The following is a 20,397-nucleotide window of genomic DNA, read 5'->3' as shown; positions in this document are numbered from 1 at the left end:
GATCACTTTTCAGAGAAATTACTAACACAGCCATCACATGTAAGAAGTGGTAAGCTGCAAATATTAAACATTTTGTGGGCTTAGATATGTTTAAGTCTGCAGATTTGCTATAGTAACATATATAGCGCTGTATTTGTATATTAGCTGCCCCCACTATGAGGGGCATGGCTGATGGTTTGCACCCAGCTGGCAGTGCAGAGATTCGGAGGATCGGAGGAGTTGGCTTTCTCTCCATGCTATGAGCTGTCTCTGCACCCTGCCTGTACATTCCTCCCTACCCAGAGACGTGTGAGGTCACAGCCTGGTGCCGGTCCGTCATCCCGATGATGATGGTGAGTGGGAAGTGACAGCGAGGTGTCCACCATCCACCTGCTCCTCTCCTCCTCCCCTCCCCCCGATGACAGCTCCGTCCTGCTGATCACTCCCAGCTCTCAGTGTCCGGGTGACAGGCGGCTGGCTCAGGAGGTGCAGCTGTCCTAGAAGGAGGGGATCCCCCGGTGTGCCGTACTCCTCCATCCACCTCCAACATGCCTGAACTGTGGGCTGCCGTGCTGGGTGCCGCCTGCCTCCTGTCTACGGTCACAGCCTTCAATCTGGATGTCACACACACCCTGCTCAAGGATGGGGACAAAGGCAGCCTCTTCGGATTCTCTGTGGCTCTTCACAAGCAGATCAGACCCGAGACCCTCAGCTGGTGAGTACACAAGTCACAGGGATCCTATGTCTCTGCAGACTATCCCTCCTGCAAGGTTATGGTGACAGCTGTGGGCATACAGTGCCAGTCTGCTTACTGAACTCCTTCCTTGCTATCTTCTACCTATATCATGTATGCCAAAAACTTATCAGGACCCTTCCTTCCTATCATCTACCTATATAATGTATGCCAAGAACTTAATCAGGACCCTTCCTTCCCTTCATCTACCTATATAATGTATGCCAAAAACTTATCAGGACCCTTCCTTCCCTTCATCTACCTATAGCATGTATGCCAAAAATGTAATCAGGGCCCTTCCTTCCCTTCAACTACCCATATAATGTATGCCGAGAACTTATCAGGACCCTTTCTTCCCTTCATCTACCTATATCATGTATGCCAAAAATGTAATCAGGGCCCTTCCTTCCCTTCAACTACCCATATAATGTATGCCGAGAACTTATCAGGACCCTTCCTTCCCTTCATCTACCTATATCATGTATGCCAAAAATGTAATCAGGACCCTTCCTTCCCTTCATCTACCTATAGCATGTATGCCAAAAACTTAATCAGGACCCTTCCTTCCCTTCATCCACCTATATAATGTATGCCAAGAACTTAATCAGGACCCTTCCTTCCTATCATCTACCTATATCATGTATGCCAAGAACTTAATCAGGATCCTTCCTTCCTATCATCTACCTATATAATGTATGCCAAAAACGTAATCAGTACCCTTCCTTCCTATCATCTACCTATATATATCATGTATGCCAAAAACTTATCAGGACCCTTCCTGCCCTTCATCTACCTATATCATGTATGCCAAAAACGTAATCAGAGCCCTTCCTTCCCTTCATCTACCTATATCATGTATGCCAAAAACGTAATCAGAGCCCTTCATTCCTATCATATACCTATATCATGTATGCCAAGAACTTAATCAGGACCCTTCCTTCCTATCATCTACCTGTATCATGTATGCCAAAAACTTAATCAGGACCCCCCCCCCCCTTCTTCCTTCCCATCATCTACCTGTATCATGTATGCCAAAAACCTAATCAGTACCCTTCTTTCCCATCATCTACCTATATCACACATGCCAAAAACTTAATCAGGGTTCTTCCTTCCCATCATCTACCTATATCATGTATGCCAAAAACTTATCAGGACCCTTCCTTCCCTTCATCTACCTATATCATGTATGCCAAAAACTTAATCAGGACCCCCCCCCTCTTCCTTCCCATCATCTAACATATATCATGTATGTCAGGAACTTAATCAGGGCCCTTCCTCCCCATTATCTACCTACATCATGTATGCCAAAAACGTATTCAGGGCCCTTCCTTCCTATCATCTACCTATATCATGAATGCCAAAAGCTTAATCAGTGCCCTTCCTTCCAATAATTTTCTTATATCGTGTATGCCAAAAACGTAATCAGGGCCCTTCCTTCCAATAATCTACCTATATCATGTATGCCAAAAACTTAATCAGGATCCACCCCCCTCTTCCTTCCCATCATTCACCTATATCATGTATGCCAAAGACCTAATCACAGGACCCTTCCCTTCATCTACCTATATCACACATGCCAAAAACGTAATCAGGGCCCTTCCTTCCCATCATCCCATCACCCCAGTGTTAGCTTCAATATGTTAGTGTGTCTAAATCTGCTAGTACTTCTAACAGTCTCCTCCTCCGCAGTCTCACAATGCTGCTGTCCAAAGGTGCCCCTGTGCTCCTTACTCATCATACAGGAGGTGTATTACTGGCCAGATCTCCAGGTTAAATAGTAGAAAGCCTAAAAAGAAAACGAATGCGGCCCAATCTAATAAATGTAATCACCAGATGAAAACAAAGGGAAAAAAGAGGTGATTTTTAACAATATAAGCAATGGTAAGCTGCAATATATTACATTTTTTTAAATTTTGGGTTTAATACTGCTTTAATTTGTGTTGCCAGATTGTAACTATTTGCACTGGAAATTGTAGAACAAGAGATTATTGGCTCCAGTAACTTTTCCATTCTGTATGTACGTTGTTGAGATGATGTTGGTAGGTAGAGGGATATGTGATAGTTGTTGTTGTATGAATTGTAGGAAGCAATGAGGGGTGATCAGCCAATGTATAGGGTACATGACCTCTCCAAGGGGTTAACAATGCAACTATCATTGTTTATGATACAAAGTATACAGAGACACAAACACTAGGAATACTAATGATTGTTCCTATAACAGAAGAGAAGTAGGATAAAAATAATCTGAGATTTTATTTACCTAATGGTGGCCACACACGCTTCCATATGACCAGTTTATTTTCTGATCGATCTCTCTTGTGAGGAATAATCAATCTATAGTCGACAACCCATTCAATCGATATGCCACTCACAGGAAAGTTTTGATCAATAATTAAGATACAATTGTAATTTATGATCATTAATTAATATTCGCAACCCTATTTCCACCACAAATGTTCATAAATTTCCACCCTGGCTGAATGACTCAGTTTGACCAAATCAGATCAAAATTGAGTCTAAATCCATCAGAAAGAAAGGTATAAATATTCGATCATTTGTAATTGTGATAACTTTGATTTAATCATGCATTGATCAGATAGAAAAATTGAAAGGTGTATGGCCACCATAAGCCTAAATGTGGAAGTGTGCAAGGGAAGAGGGTCCAACGTGATCTCCAGACCTTCAGTTGAGTACATTTTTTATTCCTGGAATTTCAGCATCAACTTCATAAAAAAAAAAAAAATTGTCAGCTTTTTCCTATATTGTGAATTTGAAGAGCTGTATAAGATAAAAGATAACATACAGCCAGAAGGAGGCTTACACATGCCGCTGCCACAATGCTTTGCATCGCAGCGAATATAACTCAGCTTGTTGTGTTTGACAGATGGCACTGCCTGTCAAATGTTCCCATTGAAATGGAACCTGGCCGTAACTGTGAGCCAAAGGCTTGATTCCCAGTTGTGGCTCAAACTGCATTCACTCTTTCGCATAGCGGGAACAAGCGTTCCTGCTTGGGATTTTGTTTGAGTGATTTGCACGTGATTTTGCGTGTCACATAGGGCTAGCTCATTTACCTGATTGGGCATCCCTATATGTGTTTGTCACTCGAAAAAAACCTCCTACTCCTTTTCTGACGATAAGCCTTATGGGATTTTAAAAGTGCGGTGTCGCCTGATCCAATTGTAGTACCGCATCATCTATGGGGTGCCAAACATGCATTGTTGAAGGATCACCATGAAAGTTGGAATCACTGCGATTCCTAATCGCAAAGTGTGAATAGAGCCTCAGTGATTCAGTACAAAAAAAAATCAGGTATTCAGGAGGAAACAGGAGATTACCAGCACAGCCACAAAGCTGACCACACTGGGAGGGATGTGCTGTTATGCGTAACGTTGTCAGTTTGAAATAGGAAAGCAGTGGGACTGGCAGGATCACCAGGTATTTCACACAACAGAAGCAATACAAAAAGAACAGGATACATTTTAGCACAAGTATGTGGTACAACTGGCACATATCATAAATGGTAATTTAGAGCCCATTCACATTAGCGCGACTTGTCAGCCTGACAAGTCGTGGTATGTCGCGGTCCATTGATTAGCACAGGACCCATTCTAATAGGAGCGACACAAGTCGCTCCGACTTAGAAAAAGGGTCCTGTACTACTTTGGAGCGACCTCGGAGCGACTTGCATAGACTTCCATTATGTGAAGTCTCTGCAAGTCGCGCCAAAGTCGCGGTGCACAGCGGTGCACGCGACTTCCCAGGTCGCCCCCCAAAGTCGTGTCGCACTAGTCTGAATGGGCTCTTAATGTAAGGGAATCATTCTCTTTAATACTTTCAACCTGGAACAAAGGTTCTGGATCTGAAGTTCTGAGTCACTATCCACTTTCTTGTTTTGGTTCGCTGGCTTGCGAGGCATCGAAGCCATTTGGTTCAGCATGGTAAGCTAGTGTTTTCAGTAGGAGAAGCCAGCAAGGACAGCCCTAATAATTCTCTCAGGCTGGGCACCCATGAGCATGTTGGTTGCCCTCCATATTTATTCCAGCATTTATGCCCTTAAAGTAGACATGTCACACAAAAATCTGATCTGGTATAATATTACCCTTAGCAGTCCTCTCATCTAACCCTAATTCTCTAATTCCTCCCAACTGCTAAGCTGCTACACTTCCTGGTAGCTCTACCGAACCCAGCACATTCATTTTTTATGTCTTTGATAGTGACGGCCAAATAAGAATGTGTAGGAGGCCAGAGGGAATAGATAAGCTTCTTCTCTACTACTAAGTGTCAAAGCTTTGTAGATTAGCACTGATAGTGTTCTGCACCATATAGTCCCACGCCAGCTTAGTTTTTGTTTCTAGCAGGTGTATTTTACGCAACAGGTGGGTGCTTTATTACCCTCCTGTTTAAACTTAAGCCCATTGCTGACAAGGAACAAGTGCTTCGCTCCAACAAGGCCTCCAAAGAAGGTTGGGAAAAAATCAAGGGGGTTTATCATAGAGAGGGAAGTTGCAATTTATGGGTTAAAAAATAGTTGGCCATGGTATAATGTGCTCACTGTCACCGTTCAATACTTTGAATTGAGGGTATTGCAGTTTGTCTCGCTAGAATATTAGTATTAGGACAAGCATATGAACTTGACCCTGGTCATTTCCCATATCTCAATGGAGTAATAATAGAGTAACATAATAAAAGTTCTGATAAGAGAATCATTCAGTGGCAGCTTAGGCTCTTCACTGTAAAGATGGTTTAAATTATACTATATGTCCTTCCAAAGTGAGGACACGATGGTTAATTGGTAACCATTAATGAAGAAGCCAGCAGTTTAGCAGCACAGTTCAATCATTCGTTGCCTTTGTACAATCCAGAGGAAGACTGGGAGATCACTCGCTGCCCAGTGGTCTTGGTGAAGGATCTGCTTATCTATGGACCTTTTATCTAAAATAACCAGATTTTCTTTTATTTTACACATCCTATAACCAGAGGTCACCAAACTTTCCAAACAAAGAGCCAGTTTACTGTCCTACAGACTTTAGGAGGGTTGGAGTGGCCAATGGATGTAAAAATTGCCTCAGAGTCAGTGCAAGTAATAAAATGACATAGTGCCTGTAGTCAGTAGAAGGAGGGATAGTGCCCTGTCATTGGTATTAGTTTTGGCACTTTTGCACTGCAAGTACCGGCTCGGCTCCACTTGGCCTTGCTTGGCCCTGCTTGGCCCGGTTTGGTTTTCCACTGCATGGTACGGTGTTGGAACGGTTCGGTACGGTACGGTACGGTTTGCTTTTCCACTAAAGTAGTACTAAAGTAAGTGGGTGGGATAACAACGATTCTCTGACCAATCAGTGGCAAGTAGTGACAAACAGTCAAGGCTGCATGCAAAGGATTGTGGGATATGGTACCAGTACGGCCCTCTTGGAACCACAACTGAAGTGGTACTGTTTATGGTACTGTTTAGAGAGCCGTACCGTTCGGTTCCATGTAGTGGAAAAGCGCCGCCGTACCGTACCCAACCGTTCCTACACCGTACCATGCGGTACCATGCAGTGGAAAAGCACAAAAGCGAGCCGAACCGTTCGGTTCCATGCAGTGGAAAAGCACCATAAGGAATGGTGCCTAATTGTTTATATTAGTGGAAGGATTTACGCCCCATTACTGGTGTCAGTAGGAGGAATTGTGGCCTATCATTGGTGTCAGTGGAAGGAATAGTGCCCCATCATTGTTCTGAGGCCCGGATAAAGGCAAGCAAGGGGCCGAATTCAACCCAAAGGCCACAGTTTCGAGATCACTGATATAAACAAAAGATTATATTGCTGTGTGGTTTACCACATTTTGCTTTTTGCATTATTGATTGAGCCTGTATACTGTAGATTAGGATTGGACTACCAATGCTGTGGACCTTTGCTATGAATTCAACCTGAACATTTATTGCTTGCCATTACTTTATAATTCATTTTTAGGTGTGCGTTTCCAGGATCATCGAGTGGAATTGTTTGCACATTCAGCATTCAATAGAACAGGCCATTCCTCTCTCTACTTCCTTAGATGTGCACTTTGCAATGCACACAGTAACCGTGTTAAGCTATGGAATGTTCCATGTGTAGATAGAGCAAGCATGGCTATCACATTGCTATCCTGGTTAACATAATATGGCATCAGATACCAGACTGTTTACAGGAACATCGCAGTAACAAGACTTATCTTTTTTACATGCATACTGCTGAATTCTTAGCTATGTTATCTTCAAATAATTTCTGGAATGCCACTCAAAATGTACTTGTGTTTTCAGTTTGGAGTTTGGTGATACCTTTTATTGGCCAACTTAAAGCCTAAGCTTTCTTAAAGAGATATAAATAATCAGCCCTAAAAGTCAGATCTAGCAAGCTAATATCATGCTGCATCTTGCAAATAAAAATCAATCTGTGGTTACACATTACAAAGTATACTCCAATACCATAAGTGTTTCTGTGTAATATCCCCATACTTAACAATCCCGTTACACTCACATATATTTAACAAAACATTATACTGTGGAATATACTACAGTATGTGTGCAGAAAGTCATTTTATTGGAGGGCCTTTATCATTTGCATAGGTGTGCTCAGCCTATTGCATTAGGGTGTGCACCCCAAAGTTTAAATACACATGCATGTGTTTGCCTACATGTATATGGCCCCGGTACATTACTCTCCCTGATGGCAAAGTGAAATAGAAGTGTGTGGCACTTCTCTTATGGCAGAGCAGGTCCGAGGGAGATTTTTCCCATCTCCTCACTGGCAAACAGAGCGATAATGCTAATGTGCCCTAGGTGATTAGGGTGTGCCCAGGCACACCCGGCACACCCTGTGCGCACGCCTATGATCATTTGTCTAAACATTCTATTCCCAGCACTTCAGTATGGTACAACATGGAAAATACTTTATAATGGGTAGACGTAGCTCTGAAATGCGGTATGCTTCTGGTATAGGGCATGGTGGGTACATTCTATGAAGTGGACCAGGTTGATATTGCTGTAGTCTTGCTGTCTACATATTTTATTCTTGTCTGTGTAATGAGTTACAATTATAAATTAGTTACCTAAATGAAAGTCTTAGTTTAATCTGAACACCAGGTATTATATTTTGTTAAAACCTTTATTTTTTCCAGCTTGGTTACTTCTAATATTTCATATCGTACATTTGGAGGGCCATTGGGGATGCAGAAATTCACTGTGCTCCATACAGTGAATTTCTGGGTGCTGCTCAAGTGACTTCCATCTGTATATTGAACACAAGGGGGCTGCTCAGAACCTCCACCATTCAGAGAACATCTTGTATTTTCTCAACGAATACAAGGCGTTCTCTGATTGGATGAAACAGAGATCATAAACCTCATCCGCCCCCATAGCATCACTGGTGGTTAATGACATTTTTAGGACCCCACCTTAACCTTTAAACTGCTGAAACTCCTGATGACCCTACAAACATTCAGCCTATTCACAGAGGATGGTGAGCTTCCTCCATTGTGAATGGACTGATTGTCTGTAAACACTATTAGTATTGTGATGGCTATGATTGGACCCGTGTGTGTCTGGACACTTCATGGTAATTCTTGACAGGGAAGCATGCACCCAGGGGTAGCTCTGTTGAGACAGTGCAAGTAACAGGAACTAGTGCAGATACGGAAGTATTCTTAGCAATTTCCCAGAAACAAGGCAGGATGGGGTGATGCCATCTCAGGAAGGTTTTCAGTCAAGTTTCAGGAGGTACATAAATGGCCCACACCTATAAAAAGGGCATTATTTAACTTTGGTCAAAGCTGCAAAGTTTGTTTTGTAATATAGACCCCCCCAGCAACAATGGATCGCCACAACAAAATACCACCCCAGCAGCAACAACAGATCTCCCAGCAGCCAGCATCAATACACTCTCCAGCAGCCAGCAACAATTGATCTCCTCTGTCAATAGTGGATCTCTTCCAGCAATAATTGACCCCCAGCAACAATATATCCCCCACCACCAACAGTACACATCCCCAGCAACAATAGACTTCCACGCAAAAATAGATCCGCTCCAGCAACAATAGATTCCCCAGCAGCCAGTTTTCCCCAGCAAGCCATTATTAGACCCTCCAGCCCACCCCAGCACCTTTGCCATTACCTACATTCAGTGTTGGAGGTGCCGGAACTGCGTTCCCTCCCGTTCCTGCTAAAAAAAAGTCCTGGTGCCATCCCTGTGGAAGCTGGAAATCACTGTGATAGTCTTTGCTACTACAGTGATTGCTGCTATCTTCCAGGTCCTGTGCTAAGTGGGTGCCCTGCTGCATAGTAACCACAGGGGATGGAGATGTCACCACCCCAACGCTCCACCTTGTCCAGTAACAAAGCGCCTTGTAGTCATTGAGAATGGCAGCATGGGACCTGGAAGACAGCGAAGATCCATGTAGTAGTGGCGTGACTACTACAGTGACTTCCAGTTGGCAGGGGGTTTCCACAGATATGGTATATGCATACTCACATCTGCTCAAGCTGGACCAATGTAACTATACAATAAAATCTATACCTTGAATTCAACTTTACAATCATGCTATGTCAGAACAGATAAAAAAATACTTTAGCAAAGCATCCTCATCATGGAGTTCTTGTACCCTAACCACTTCTGGGGCGGAAGGATTTGCCCGCTTAATGACCAGGCCATATTTTGCGATTCGGCACTGCGTTACTTTAACGGACAATTGCTCCGTCATGCGACGCTGTACCTACATAAAATTGATGTCTGTTTTTCCCACAAATAGCACTTTCTTTTTTTGGTATTTCATCACCTGTGCGATTTTTATTTTTTGCGCTATAAACAAAAAAACAGAGACGATTCTGAAAAAAAAAAAATAATAATTTTCACTTTCTGCTATATAACATATAACAATTAAAACAAAAATTTAAAAATCAAATTTTTTCATCATTTTAGGCCAATTTGTATTCTGCTACATATTTCTAGTAAAAAAAAATCCCAAAAAGTGTATTTTGATTGGTTTGCGCAAAAAGTTATCGCGTCTACAAACTAGGGGAAAGATTTATGTCATTTTAATTATTTTATTTATTTTTTACTAGTAATGGCAGCGATCTGCGATTTTTAGCGGGACTGTGACATTGCGGCGGACAGATCGGACCCCAAACTGACATTTCTTACACTTTTGGGGGGGGACCAGTGACATTACTACAGTAATCAGTGCTAAAAAATAGGCACTTTTACTGTAATAATAACACTGGCAGGGAAGGTTTTTACTCAGGGGTGATCAAAGAGTTAAGTGTGAGCCTAGGAGAGTTTTTTCTAACTGTATGGGGGAGGGACTTGTGGAATCAACACAGAGACCTGTGATCTTAAATAGAAGGATCACAGGCGCTCTGTGTTCATTGTTTACAACAGCAGACCGTCGCTCTCTCTCAGCGAGGAGCGATTGCGGGTGCCCAGTGGCAATCGGGGCCACCGGCCCCATGGATTGGCTTCCCTGCTACCTAATGGGGGCGCTCTCCCGCGAACCAACGTACCCATACGTCGGTTTGCGCAGCCAAGCCAGCCTGCCACAGTATATCTGCGGCGGGCGGTCCGCAAGTGGTTAATATATTGGCAATTGGTCTTTTTTATAAAGAAGATTGATTTTTTTTCTCATCTGTGAATCTTTTAAGTTATAATGGTTCCTGGCCCATTTCAAGCTTCTGATCTCCAGAAAAGCTCTTTGTTGTGATGAATTGATTTATTACCATCCCGGAACCAATTAGTTACTAAGCCATGACTCATGTGTATGCTACTGTATAGGCAATTCGGTATATGCTTTCCAAAAGCCTAACGTCATGAAGTACAAATAGGTTTTCATATCTAATTTTATAGGAATATCCTTGATGATGAACATGCCCTTCGGTATGAGAACTAAAAGCCAAAATTAGTAAATGGTGCAGACAGTGTTTCCCATTAATATTACTCAGGGTGACGTGAGCGAAACTGCACGTGCCACTTGCTGAGTTTACATTTTAGCCTAACAATATAAATAACATTAATGGAAACGTAGCCCAGAATAGGTCGGCACTCTGACCGCGTTACTATGTCTGTGGTGGCGGCTCAGTATGCTGCTCTTCAGCTCTCTTGGCGGTAGGCTAATAAATTTATGCCATACAATGGGGCCATTCTGATGAAAAACAAGCGAAGGTTAAAGGTCATGTGGGATAAAGAGACAATTTATGGAGATTTTGTTTTAAATAATTCACAATGTGTTTTTTAACAGCTATGTTTGCTACTGAATAAATGATGACACCCGCATCAGTTTATAATATGATTTTTCTCTCTCTAGTTCTGTTCTATTGCAGTGGATGGTCGATTTTAAAGCCATTGTCTAGAAAATGTTTGTTTATTATGGTCAGGAATTAAAAAAAAATCTTTCCATTTCAAAAATAAATATAGTTCGCTGGTAAAGCGCCTGATGTTTACAGGCCTCAGTAACTCAAGATCACATAAACACACACAGCTGAATGGAACAGAACAGTGTTTTCAAACCTTTTTTCAGTTAAGGCACCCTTTAAAATTATGGACAGTCTTAAAGCACCCTATTCTAAAATGTAAACAACTATTCTAATAATGGCAACCGCATATGGACATAAAGGATAAGGGAGTATTAAGTACCACAGTATTCTGGGATCATTATATGCTGGTCAATCCTTATGAACAATTGGGAACCATGGATGAGTCGGTGAACATATAACTTAGTTTCAATACACACTTACCCATATATTTGGATTGTGTGTTACCCCTAATTATTGGACTCATTTGGTGGAAATTACTTCCCATTGACATCAGCGGTATACATTCTTAAATAATTGGACACCCCTATTTTCCCTTGAATGGACAGACAAGTTAAGTTCTATACTTTCTACGTTAAATCCTTGTGGTCGCTCTTATCTATATAGTCCTGGCGCCTGCCTTTGAGGTGATATGCCTGGTGCAGTTCTATATGGCAAAAATGTCTAGGTCTCTCTTCCCTGAAGATGCCCTTGGCGAAACGCGTCGGACCTCTGAGAACCTACAGACTTTGTTAGCAGGAACATTGCTTTTGCCATTTTAGTATTTTGTATCTAGAATATTCCTGCGGGAATATTTTTTATGTGTTTTATATTTGTGGGTATACATACTTTTTTTAGCTATATGTATCAATAAAATTTGATATTGTTTTAATTATTTGTGATCATCCCTCCTTTATGGCCTAGAAAGTCCCGCTTTCTTCTTGTTTAACTATTCTAATAGTTTTACATAATGCAGCAGCATAGACACATGTGGGACACCCAACATTAGAGGTGGTTTATTCTTCCAAAGCAAATACACTTTTGCACACTAGTACCGACTAGTATTCCAATGTTTCTCCTCTCCCTCAGTTTCCCTCCATCACTTAGCCAGTGTGACACCAGTTAGAAAAATGCAAGAAATGTTGGACCCGGCGCTACCACTTTAAATAGTATTGTGCAAATATGTGCTGTAAAAGTGCATGTGTTGCAATCAACAAAGTGAAAAGTGCTACGTGCCGTTTAAAACCAACAATAGGTGTTGACCTGGGCTGTGCTTATTGTGCCATATTTAAAATGTCATATACCATACATTTATAAAAAGTGCCAAGTGCTGATAAAACCAAGTGCCACGTGTTGTGATCCGTGCTAAAACAATATATGGCGCCGGCGGATGTTCCACCAAGAAAAGCACCGCTGCTTACCGCACTCTTAAGCCTTTGACTCGACACTTCTTGGTCACTATAACAAAGAATAAACCTCCATTGCGTAGCATTTGTTGTATAAAGCAAAAATATTTAGCATCCACTCACAGTTTGGGGAGTTCACGATCAGCTTGAATGGTGTTCGCCGGGTCGCTTCCGCGTTCCACTGGCTCAAAACACCAAAACCGGAAGTGACGTATTGACGTACACAAACCACGCCCTACGCGTTTCGTCATACGACGTCATCTGGAGACGTCATCACGCTCCAGATGACGTCGTATGACGAAACGTGTAGGGCGTGGTTTGTGTACGTCAATACCTCACTTCCGGTTTTGGTGTTTTGAGCCAGTGGAACGCGGAAGCGACCCGGCGAACACCATTCAAGCTGATCGTGAACTCCCCAAACTGTGAGTGGATGCTAAATATTTTTGCTTTATACAACAAATGCTACGCAATGGAGGTTTATTCTTTGTTATAGTGACCAAGAAGTGTCGAGTCAAAGGCTTAAGAGTGCGGTAAGCAGCGGTGCTTTTCTTGGTGGAACATCCGCCGGCGCCATATATTGTTTTAGCACGGATCACAACACGTGGCACTTGGTTTTATCAGCACTTGGCACTTTTTATAAATGTATGGTATATGACATTTTAAATATGGCACAATAAGCACAGCCCAGGTCAACACCTATTGTTGGTTTTAAACGGCACGTAGCACTTTTCACTTTGTTGATTGCAACACATGCACTTTTACAGCACATATTTGCACAATACTATTTAAAGTGGTAGCGCCGGGTCCAACATTTCTTGCATTTTTCTAACTCTACTACCTCAGAGGTAGGTTGGAGGCAGCTTACACCACAAAAAAAAAATTGATTTTGTACTGAAACTCCATAGCGCTGGTATATAACCCCCCTTTTTATAGTGTGACACCAGTGTTGACAGAGAGGGGCAGGGGAGGGTCAAATAAGGAAGCTGTGTAGGCGATCAACACCCTTCTTATCAACACTGATGACATCACTGGTCGTTACGACGCCAGTGGCTTGAAAGTTGAAATGGTGCACAATAAAAACCTGTGGCTTTGTGTAACTAAAAGGCAGGCTGGGTCCATCCGCTGGCTTGTATACAATTGTGGGAAATTTTTTAGGCATTTTGCTAAGGCACGCCTGAAGAAACCTCAACGCAACCCAGGGTGCCTGGGCACCCTGGTTGAAAAAGGCTGGGTCAGAGGATGGCTCCTTTCCCCCTCCCCACCTTCCCTGTTTCAAATTTCAAACACAAAGAGAGTGTAAAACAGTAATAATTTTGAAGTCAAATTTTGATTTAGTTTTATCAATAGTCTTTTGAATAAAATGCCATTTTAGTTTTAGTCGTATTTTAGTCATCCAAATTGTTTTAGTTTTAGTCAAATTTTAGTCAACTAAAATCTCCAGTACATTTTAGTTGACTAAAATCATTTTTGTAGACTAAAATCTAATGGGAAATGCCTTATTTAGGCATTTCTCTAGAATTTCCAAACACATTATATTGGTTTACTACTATATTATTATATAGTAAAAATCTAATAACATGTTATTATTTATGGTATTAAGGTTTGAACGTGCACTACAGACACAAATTTACCCATTGTGGTATAAAACCAGTGTTCATTTTGACGTCAAATTTCATTGCACTAATTTGTCCCCCCCCCCCCCCCCCCCTTTGCCTTAAGACGCAGCTCAGGGGCCATGGTGGGTGGATGGGAAGGATTTAAAAAAAAAACACTGTTATTGATATGAAAATTTTGGCTTTTTATCATACGTCAACACTTCTAATTACTACCCCCTGGCTGCTGACGTATGCAGAAAGCAGGTTCAAGCAGCAAGTGAAAAATGACACCTTTATTGTTCATTTAGATTCCTATCAGCATACCATTGTTCTTGATAACTGATTGAGGAAAGCGTTAGAGCAGTGGACCTTCTGTTTACCATATGGAGATGTTTCTGGCCGGCATCCATTTTTTTAAAGAACATCTCTATTTTAATGGACAATGAAGCCTTTGTTTTAAAAATGAATATTGTAACAAGTCTAGTAAACTTAGTGGTGTATTTATAGAAGATTTCAAGAGTTATTCATCCTATGACACTGCATGTACATTCATTCTGTATGAATGGAGGCAAAATTGAATGTTATTAAACTATTTCCTCTCCTGGTCGATGGTCTTCATTCATACAGAATGGAGTAAATCAGGAAAGTGCTGCATTATGGCCACTAGATGGAGCTGCTGATCATAGGAATAAATACGTATTTGCTATGATAGGGAGTTGCATCTAGTGACTATAATGCGGTATGTTGCTGAATAATGCTATGAAAAGCCATCAATCTAGAGAGAAAATAGCCTTACATTTGGTGTTGCCCCCATTTATCTCTGCAATTTTTTAAATAAATGCACCTCCAAAATCAACAATATAAATAATATATCTTTTCCCACATAAATTAAGATTCTCCCATGGCCTGCTTAATTTAGCCCTTGCTAAAATCCACCAAACTGGTGGCTGCTTACATTATCACTAACTGACCATTCAGGCTTCTGTGGAGGAACGAGTACCCAGGAGGTACTATCCTGTATTCTACAATTCCCAGCATAGAGCTTATTTTAAATCTTATCAGCTGCCCACTGGCTACAATGTAGAAGTGATCAGGGTGCCTGTAGAGCCACACAATCACTTTCATGAGCAGTGGTTGAAATGTAGATCATCCCCCGCCGTGGTTCAAAGGCTCTCTGTTCTTCTGGGGAGCCCAGGACCACAAAACAATTGTTAGGATGGCAAAGGTGGCTAGAGGCGATATCCAACACCCAATCTCTCATCCATAGTGTGAACCCAGAAGAATTCTGCTCTGAGCACTCCTGAGTTCACAGCTGTCAGATGCCAGCAGGCGGTGGGAAATGGAGTACAATCTGTACTTTATCTGCTAATACAGAGTGCAGGGGAGATGTAGGCAGTTCAATGGATCCCTGATTTTTCCATAAAGATGACCTATTACCTGTGCTATCATGGGGAATTTATAATCCACCTTGTGATAGCAATTCATACACTATAGCAGTGATAGCAAACCTTGGCACCCCAGATGTTTTGGAACTACATTTCCCATGATGCTCAACTACACTGCAGAGTGCATGAGCATCATGGGAAATGTAGTTCCAAAACATCTGGGGTGCCAAGGTTCACCATCACTGCACTATAGTCTCTTGGTTGCCTGTGTACCCATATCAATAGATGTTTTCAGAATAGATTTATTTGTTTAAATATTTCTATGTACAAGCAGAATCATTTTAAAAATGTTTTATCCAAATAGTCCTTCATTGTCTCTTTTTTGGTGTGTTATTGATCAATGTGAGGATCACTTTGTCACTACATGTTTCTCAGGCCAATTGACTGTTCAGTTTTCCATCTCATACACATAGTACTCAAGTGTCTAAAAAACACGCCGAGCTGCTTTGGGTGTTCTGCTGGAATCAGGAACATGATGGGAGCAGCCTGGCTGGCAAGACTCTCATATGGGAAAATGTGACATATTGCCGTCTCTGTAATATGTGGTTGTTACAGTACAGAATCCCTGCCAGGATTTCCAAAACTCCCTAAAATAACAGAATCCCTCCCATATTTTCTAGAATTCCCTAAAATGACACCTATTTAAAAAGGTATTTAGGCACCAGCCTTTGCAGTGGCAGGTGCTGTGTCCTACCTGCAGCTATTCTATTTTACTTACTGATTGCCTTGCTTGTTGCTGACCTGCATTGTCCTGACTACTTTCTTGCCTGTTGCATGCCTGTGACATCTGCCTGGACCTGAGTTCTGCTGAAAGACAGGCTGAACATCCAGTGCTGATCTCGTCCACCAAGGGACACGCTTATGCGCTCACCTCACAGTCTGACTCCTGTGTTACCAGCAGGTCAGACAGGCCAAATGGATAAATCCCTCCAAAATAGGTAGGCCAGGGGACAGCAGTACTCCCGGATCCAGCCGCTAATGCCGCTTGTGCATGCACTCCAACCAATAAGTAAGAGGAAAAACAACAAGCCTCTAAGCAGGGCCAGTGCTAGACTGTTTTACGCCCTAGGCAAGATCAGCTACTTGCGCCCCCCCCCCAAAAAAAAATAAAAATAAAAAGGGAAGGGGTTAAAAATTGCTCTATGTCATATCCAGTGCCCCTGATCTGATGGTTCCTCCATGTAATGCTGTCATACCCAGTGATCCCAAAGTTCCTCCATGTCATACCCGGAGACCCTGATGTTTTTCCATGTCACACCTGGGGACCCTGATGTTCCTCCATGTCCCACCTGGGGACCTCAATCCCCAATGGACACCCAGGGATCCAAATTCATCATGGCACACCTGGTGACCCCAAACCCCTGTCACACTTGTGACCCCTCTCCCCCATGTCACACCTGGTGACTCCGATTCCCCATGGCATACCTGGTGACCGCAATTCTCTTTCACACCAGGGATACTCCATGTCACACCCAGGGACCCTGATTCCCTGTTCTGGGGACACTTACTGGGCAGTATGAAGAGAGTGGCCTGCACTCTGCCCTCCTTCACCATGATCCTGCTTATTCCTTCTCCCAGGACGCTCCTCTCCTGGACCACAGTGCTCACCACAGCTCCAAACGGCTCCTGGTGGAGGGAGAAGCAGCAGTCAGAGAGCTCCGCACCTCCTTCATCACCAACCTCCTCAGACCATTCCGTTGCCTCGTCGCTTCTGCTCCAGTAAAGGTGCCGCCCTCCAGTGCCGAGCTCCGGCTCAGGTTCAGCTCTCCTCCACTCCCTGCTTAATACCGACCCAGGGAAATGAACGGCTGCCCACCAGCTCAGATTAGAGAGTCACTTCCTGCCCAGGGATTTGGCCGCTCAGCTCCAGATGAAGAGGATCATTATGCAGCTAGCACTCCGGTGGGCTCCTTTCCTGCCCCTTGGGGCTCCCACAACAATGGTGGAAAGCCAGGGCCTGGTAGTTCTGCCACTGTCCCAGACACCTGGCATCTTCCTCTGTCCCTTCTTCCTCCACCACTGCCGCCCCTTTCCTCAGCTCACAAGGATCATTCATGACGGAGAGTGAGTGCTGACTCGTGGCTGCGCCCCTAGGTGGCAATGCGCCTAGTTTGCCTAGTGGAAGCACCGGCCCTGCCTCTAAGTGTATCCCGTAAAATAAAATCAATCTTTAATGTAAAATCACACTTACATAGATAAAGGATAAATGCGCAGATCGGTGACAGAAGGTAGCGCCACGGTCTCCACTCAGAGGCAGCATAACAAATGGACGCTCCGAACAGCAGCGGGTGACGTCATCGACAGGCGACTCCATCTCCCGTATGCGTTACGTCCTACAGGACTTCGTCAGCGGTGGATCCCGTCGGTGTTCAGCTTGCATTTCAGTTCTTAATTCATTTTACTGTCTGCTCTGATTGTTTCTGTTTACCAATTTTTTTGGACCTGAGTTCTGCCTGCTCATGACCTCTGCCTGGACCTGAATACTCTTTTGCCTGCAGCCTGCCCATGACCTCTGCCTGGAACCGACTACTTTGTTGTACAGTCTCCATAGACATTTGGTTCTAGGTACTCCCTTGGTGGGGCACTCCTGAGGGCCATGACCTGGTGACAGCTTCCAGTGAAGTAAACTGGGACTGCTAGGGTTTCCAACCCATCCCCATCATCAGAAGCTCTGGTGGAGACCAACTGTCACTTTGACTCTGCTCCTTTGGTGAGCCTGCATCACCTGCCAGGGGGTGCCATAATAAAAGTCTTTACAGTTGTAGCATCTTCTTTATTTAAAAAAAAGTAAAACTTTCATACTTGAAAAACATATTTTGAGGGACCTGCAAAAGACCGTCTTTGCTGCTGCTATACATGTAACAGTTACTGTTCCAGTGTATTTGTGCAGATGTTATGGGGTGGATTCATTTTGTGTTTGGTCTGTGTTGGCATATTTTTATATATACACACTGTAATAATAGGGGTTCCGGAAATATTTTCTTTGTTGTCTACTTGCTTGATCCTGTCTAACTATGGGGAATGTTACAATCAAACATAAATAGGACAATGTCTGTATCATTCCTTAATGCTACAGTAGCTAAGTAAACAGAGCTGCTGGAAGTGGTGCTGTGATGACCCCCATCCACTCCCCGGGTTGAAAAGATTATTACACAATGCAATTTTTCAAACCAAAGCTTTACAGTTGTTCTGCTCAATTATCAGTATACTGTAGCTATGTTCATTCAAAGCATTTACCGTGAAGTACACAATGGTAGTAGGTTGGTTTTCATTGCAGAGAAACCAGGGCATAGCAGCTCTTGGTGCCCAAAAAGGACCTTTCACACTTCCAAAGCCTAACTTTAGCCTAACCCTTAAGTGTCGCCCTACCCCGAATCCTAAAACTTCACCTACACCTTAAACATTCAACACTTACACCTGAAGGCCCCTTTCACACTGTCCGCTCCATCGGCGGACTCCGTTTTTCTCAGCAGGGTATCGATCCGCCGATCCCCCGCTGAGCAGGCGGATGGCAGATGGTGGATCGCACACAGAGTGGAGACGGAGTTGTCAGGTCCCCGCTGTCCTCTAAGGGGGAATCTGGGTGCAGCTCCCTAGCCCCGCCCTAAACTTACCTGAGCCCCATCTTGATCCAGCAATGTGCATGAGACCAGCGGTTCTCCAAGGTCTCTCTCCTCATTGGCTCACACAGCAGCAGAAGCTATTGGCCAATCCTTAACCCAATCCTAACACAAAACACTTAGGGGCCTATGTGTAAAACATTAACAATGTGACTGCCTTAACCATTGGCACTGGTGCCACAAATGTTTGCTGCGTTGTTTGTAATATCTCCTATGTTCGTCAGCTCCATTTAGTTGCCATAAAGCATTAATTTTTCTTTGATTTAAGTATTTTAGGAAAATTCTGCATTCTGACCATTGATGGAGCTGATGATCATAGGAGATAATCATATTAACCTTAACCTAACCCTGAAAGTTAACCCCTAATCTGATTCCAGCCTAGCTCTAAAAATTAACTCTTACCCTCTAATGCCAAACTTCATGCTAAATATGAATTAGCTATATATAAATGAGAACTGAGTCATGTGTGAAAGGATTACACCAGACCTGCTAACCTAAACGTTGACCCTTAGTGCAAGTTCACATTGGTGCGATGCGGGAATCCTGCAAATCCACTGCAAGATCCCATATCGCACTGGACTCGCAGGCATTTCACACTGCCATATGGGAACTACTGGGAGTGTCAATACAAAGTTAATGACGCCCCCAGATTAGTTTGCATATCGCAGTGCGAACTGTCAGTTCAGACAGGAATCGGATTGCATAGGTGGAAACACCCATGCGATCTGATTCTGGTGCGGACACAAAAAGGGTCCTGTGTGACTCTGGTCCGAACGCAATGTGAATTCAGCCACGCAATCTGCATGGCTGAATTTCCATCGCAACGACCTGGCATTTGATTTGCAGAGCAGTACGGTGCGAATCACATGCGATGTTTGTCATCACATATGTGTGAACGGGCACTTAGCCTCTAAGCCCTCATACACATGGGCGCTGAGACCTGTAGTCCGTGAATGGGCCATGTGTTTATGTGGCCTAAGCCGCCAGATACTGCATGCAGGCAGCCTATTCAAGTCTATGGGATGCAGCGGCTGCATGGACACAGTGACCGGCATTCGGGTACAGGTGGGCAGCTCCTGAATGCACACTGTCTGCGCTTGGGGCCGCTTGCCCACTCCTGCATGCCGGTCACGTTAGGATGAGTGGGCCTTAGTGCCTGTGTGAATGAGGCCTAGCAACTGACAGTAACCTGAACCCTATAGGCTTACCTTCTAAGTTGAAATGAACCCTTTCAGATTCATACCTGTCATCGGAAAAGCTTTGAGGCCATCCTGTTACATGTGTATTTGGGGTTTATATCCATACGGTTTGTAGATATG

The 20,397-nt window shown here is 43.3% G+C and overlaps 1 protein-coding gene across 3 annotated transcripts in view; it reads left to right on the top strand.

Annotated features, from left to right (window-relative positions):
• Window positions 1-291: 291 nt before the first annotated feature.
• The window catches only part of ITGA7 (integrin subunit alpha 7), a 270,988-nt gene continuing 250,882 nt past the window's right edge, over window positions 292-20,397 (top strand). For 2 of the 3 annotated variants that reach the window (XM_082248451.1, XM_082248452.1), the window contains exon 1: window positions 292-694. In XM_082248451.1, coding sequence (XP_082104577.1) covers window positions 528-694 — 167 coding nt within the window. In that variant the 5' untranslated portion in view covers window positions 292-527. The remainder of the gene's footprint in view (window positions 695-20,397) is intronic. The other variant, XM_082248450.1, reaches the window with a different exon arrangement.

This window comes from Pelophylax lessonae, assembly GCF_965119305.1.
Source record: "Pelophylax lessonae genome assembly, chromosome: 2".
Classification (NCBI taxonomy): domain Eukaryota; kingdom Metazoa; phylum Chordata; class Amphibia; order Anura; family Ranidae; genus Pelophylax; species Pelophylax lessonae.
Note: the sequence above shows the minus strand (reverse complement) of the source record. Positions and strands in the feature narration are given on the sequence as shown.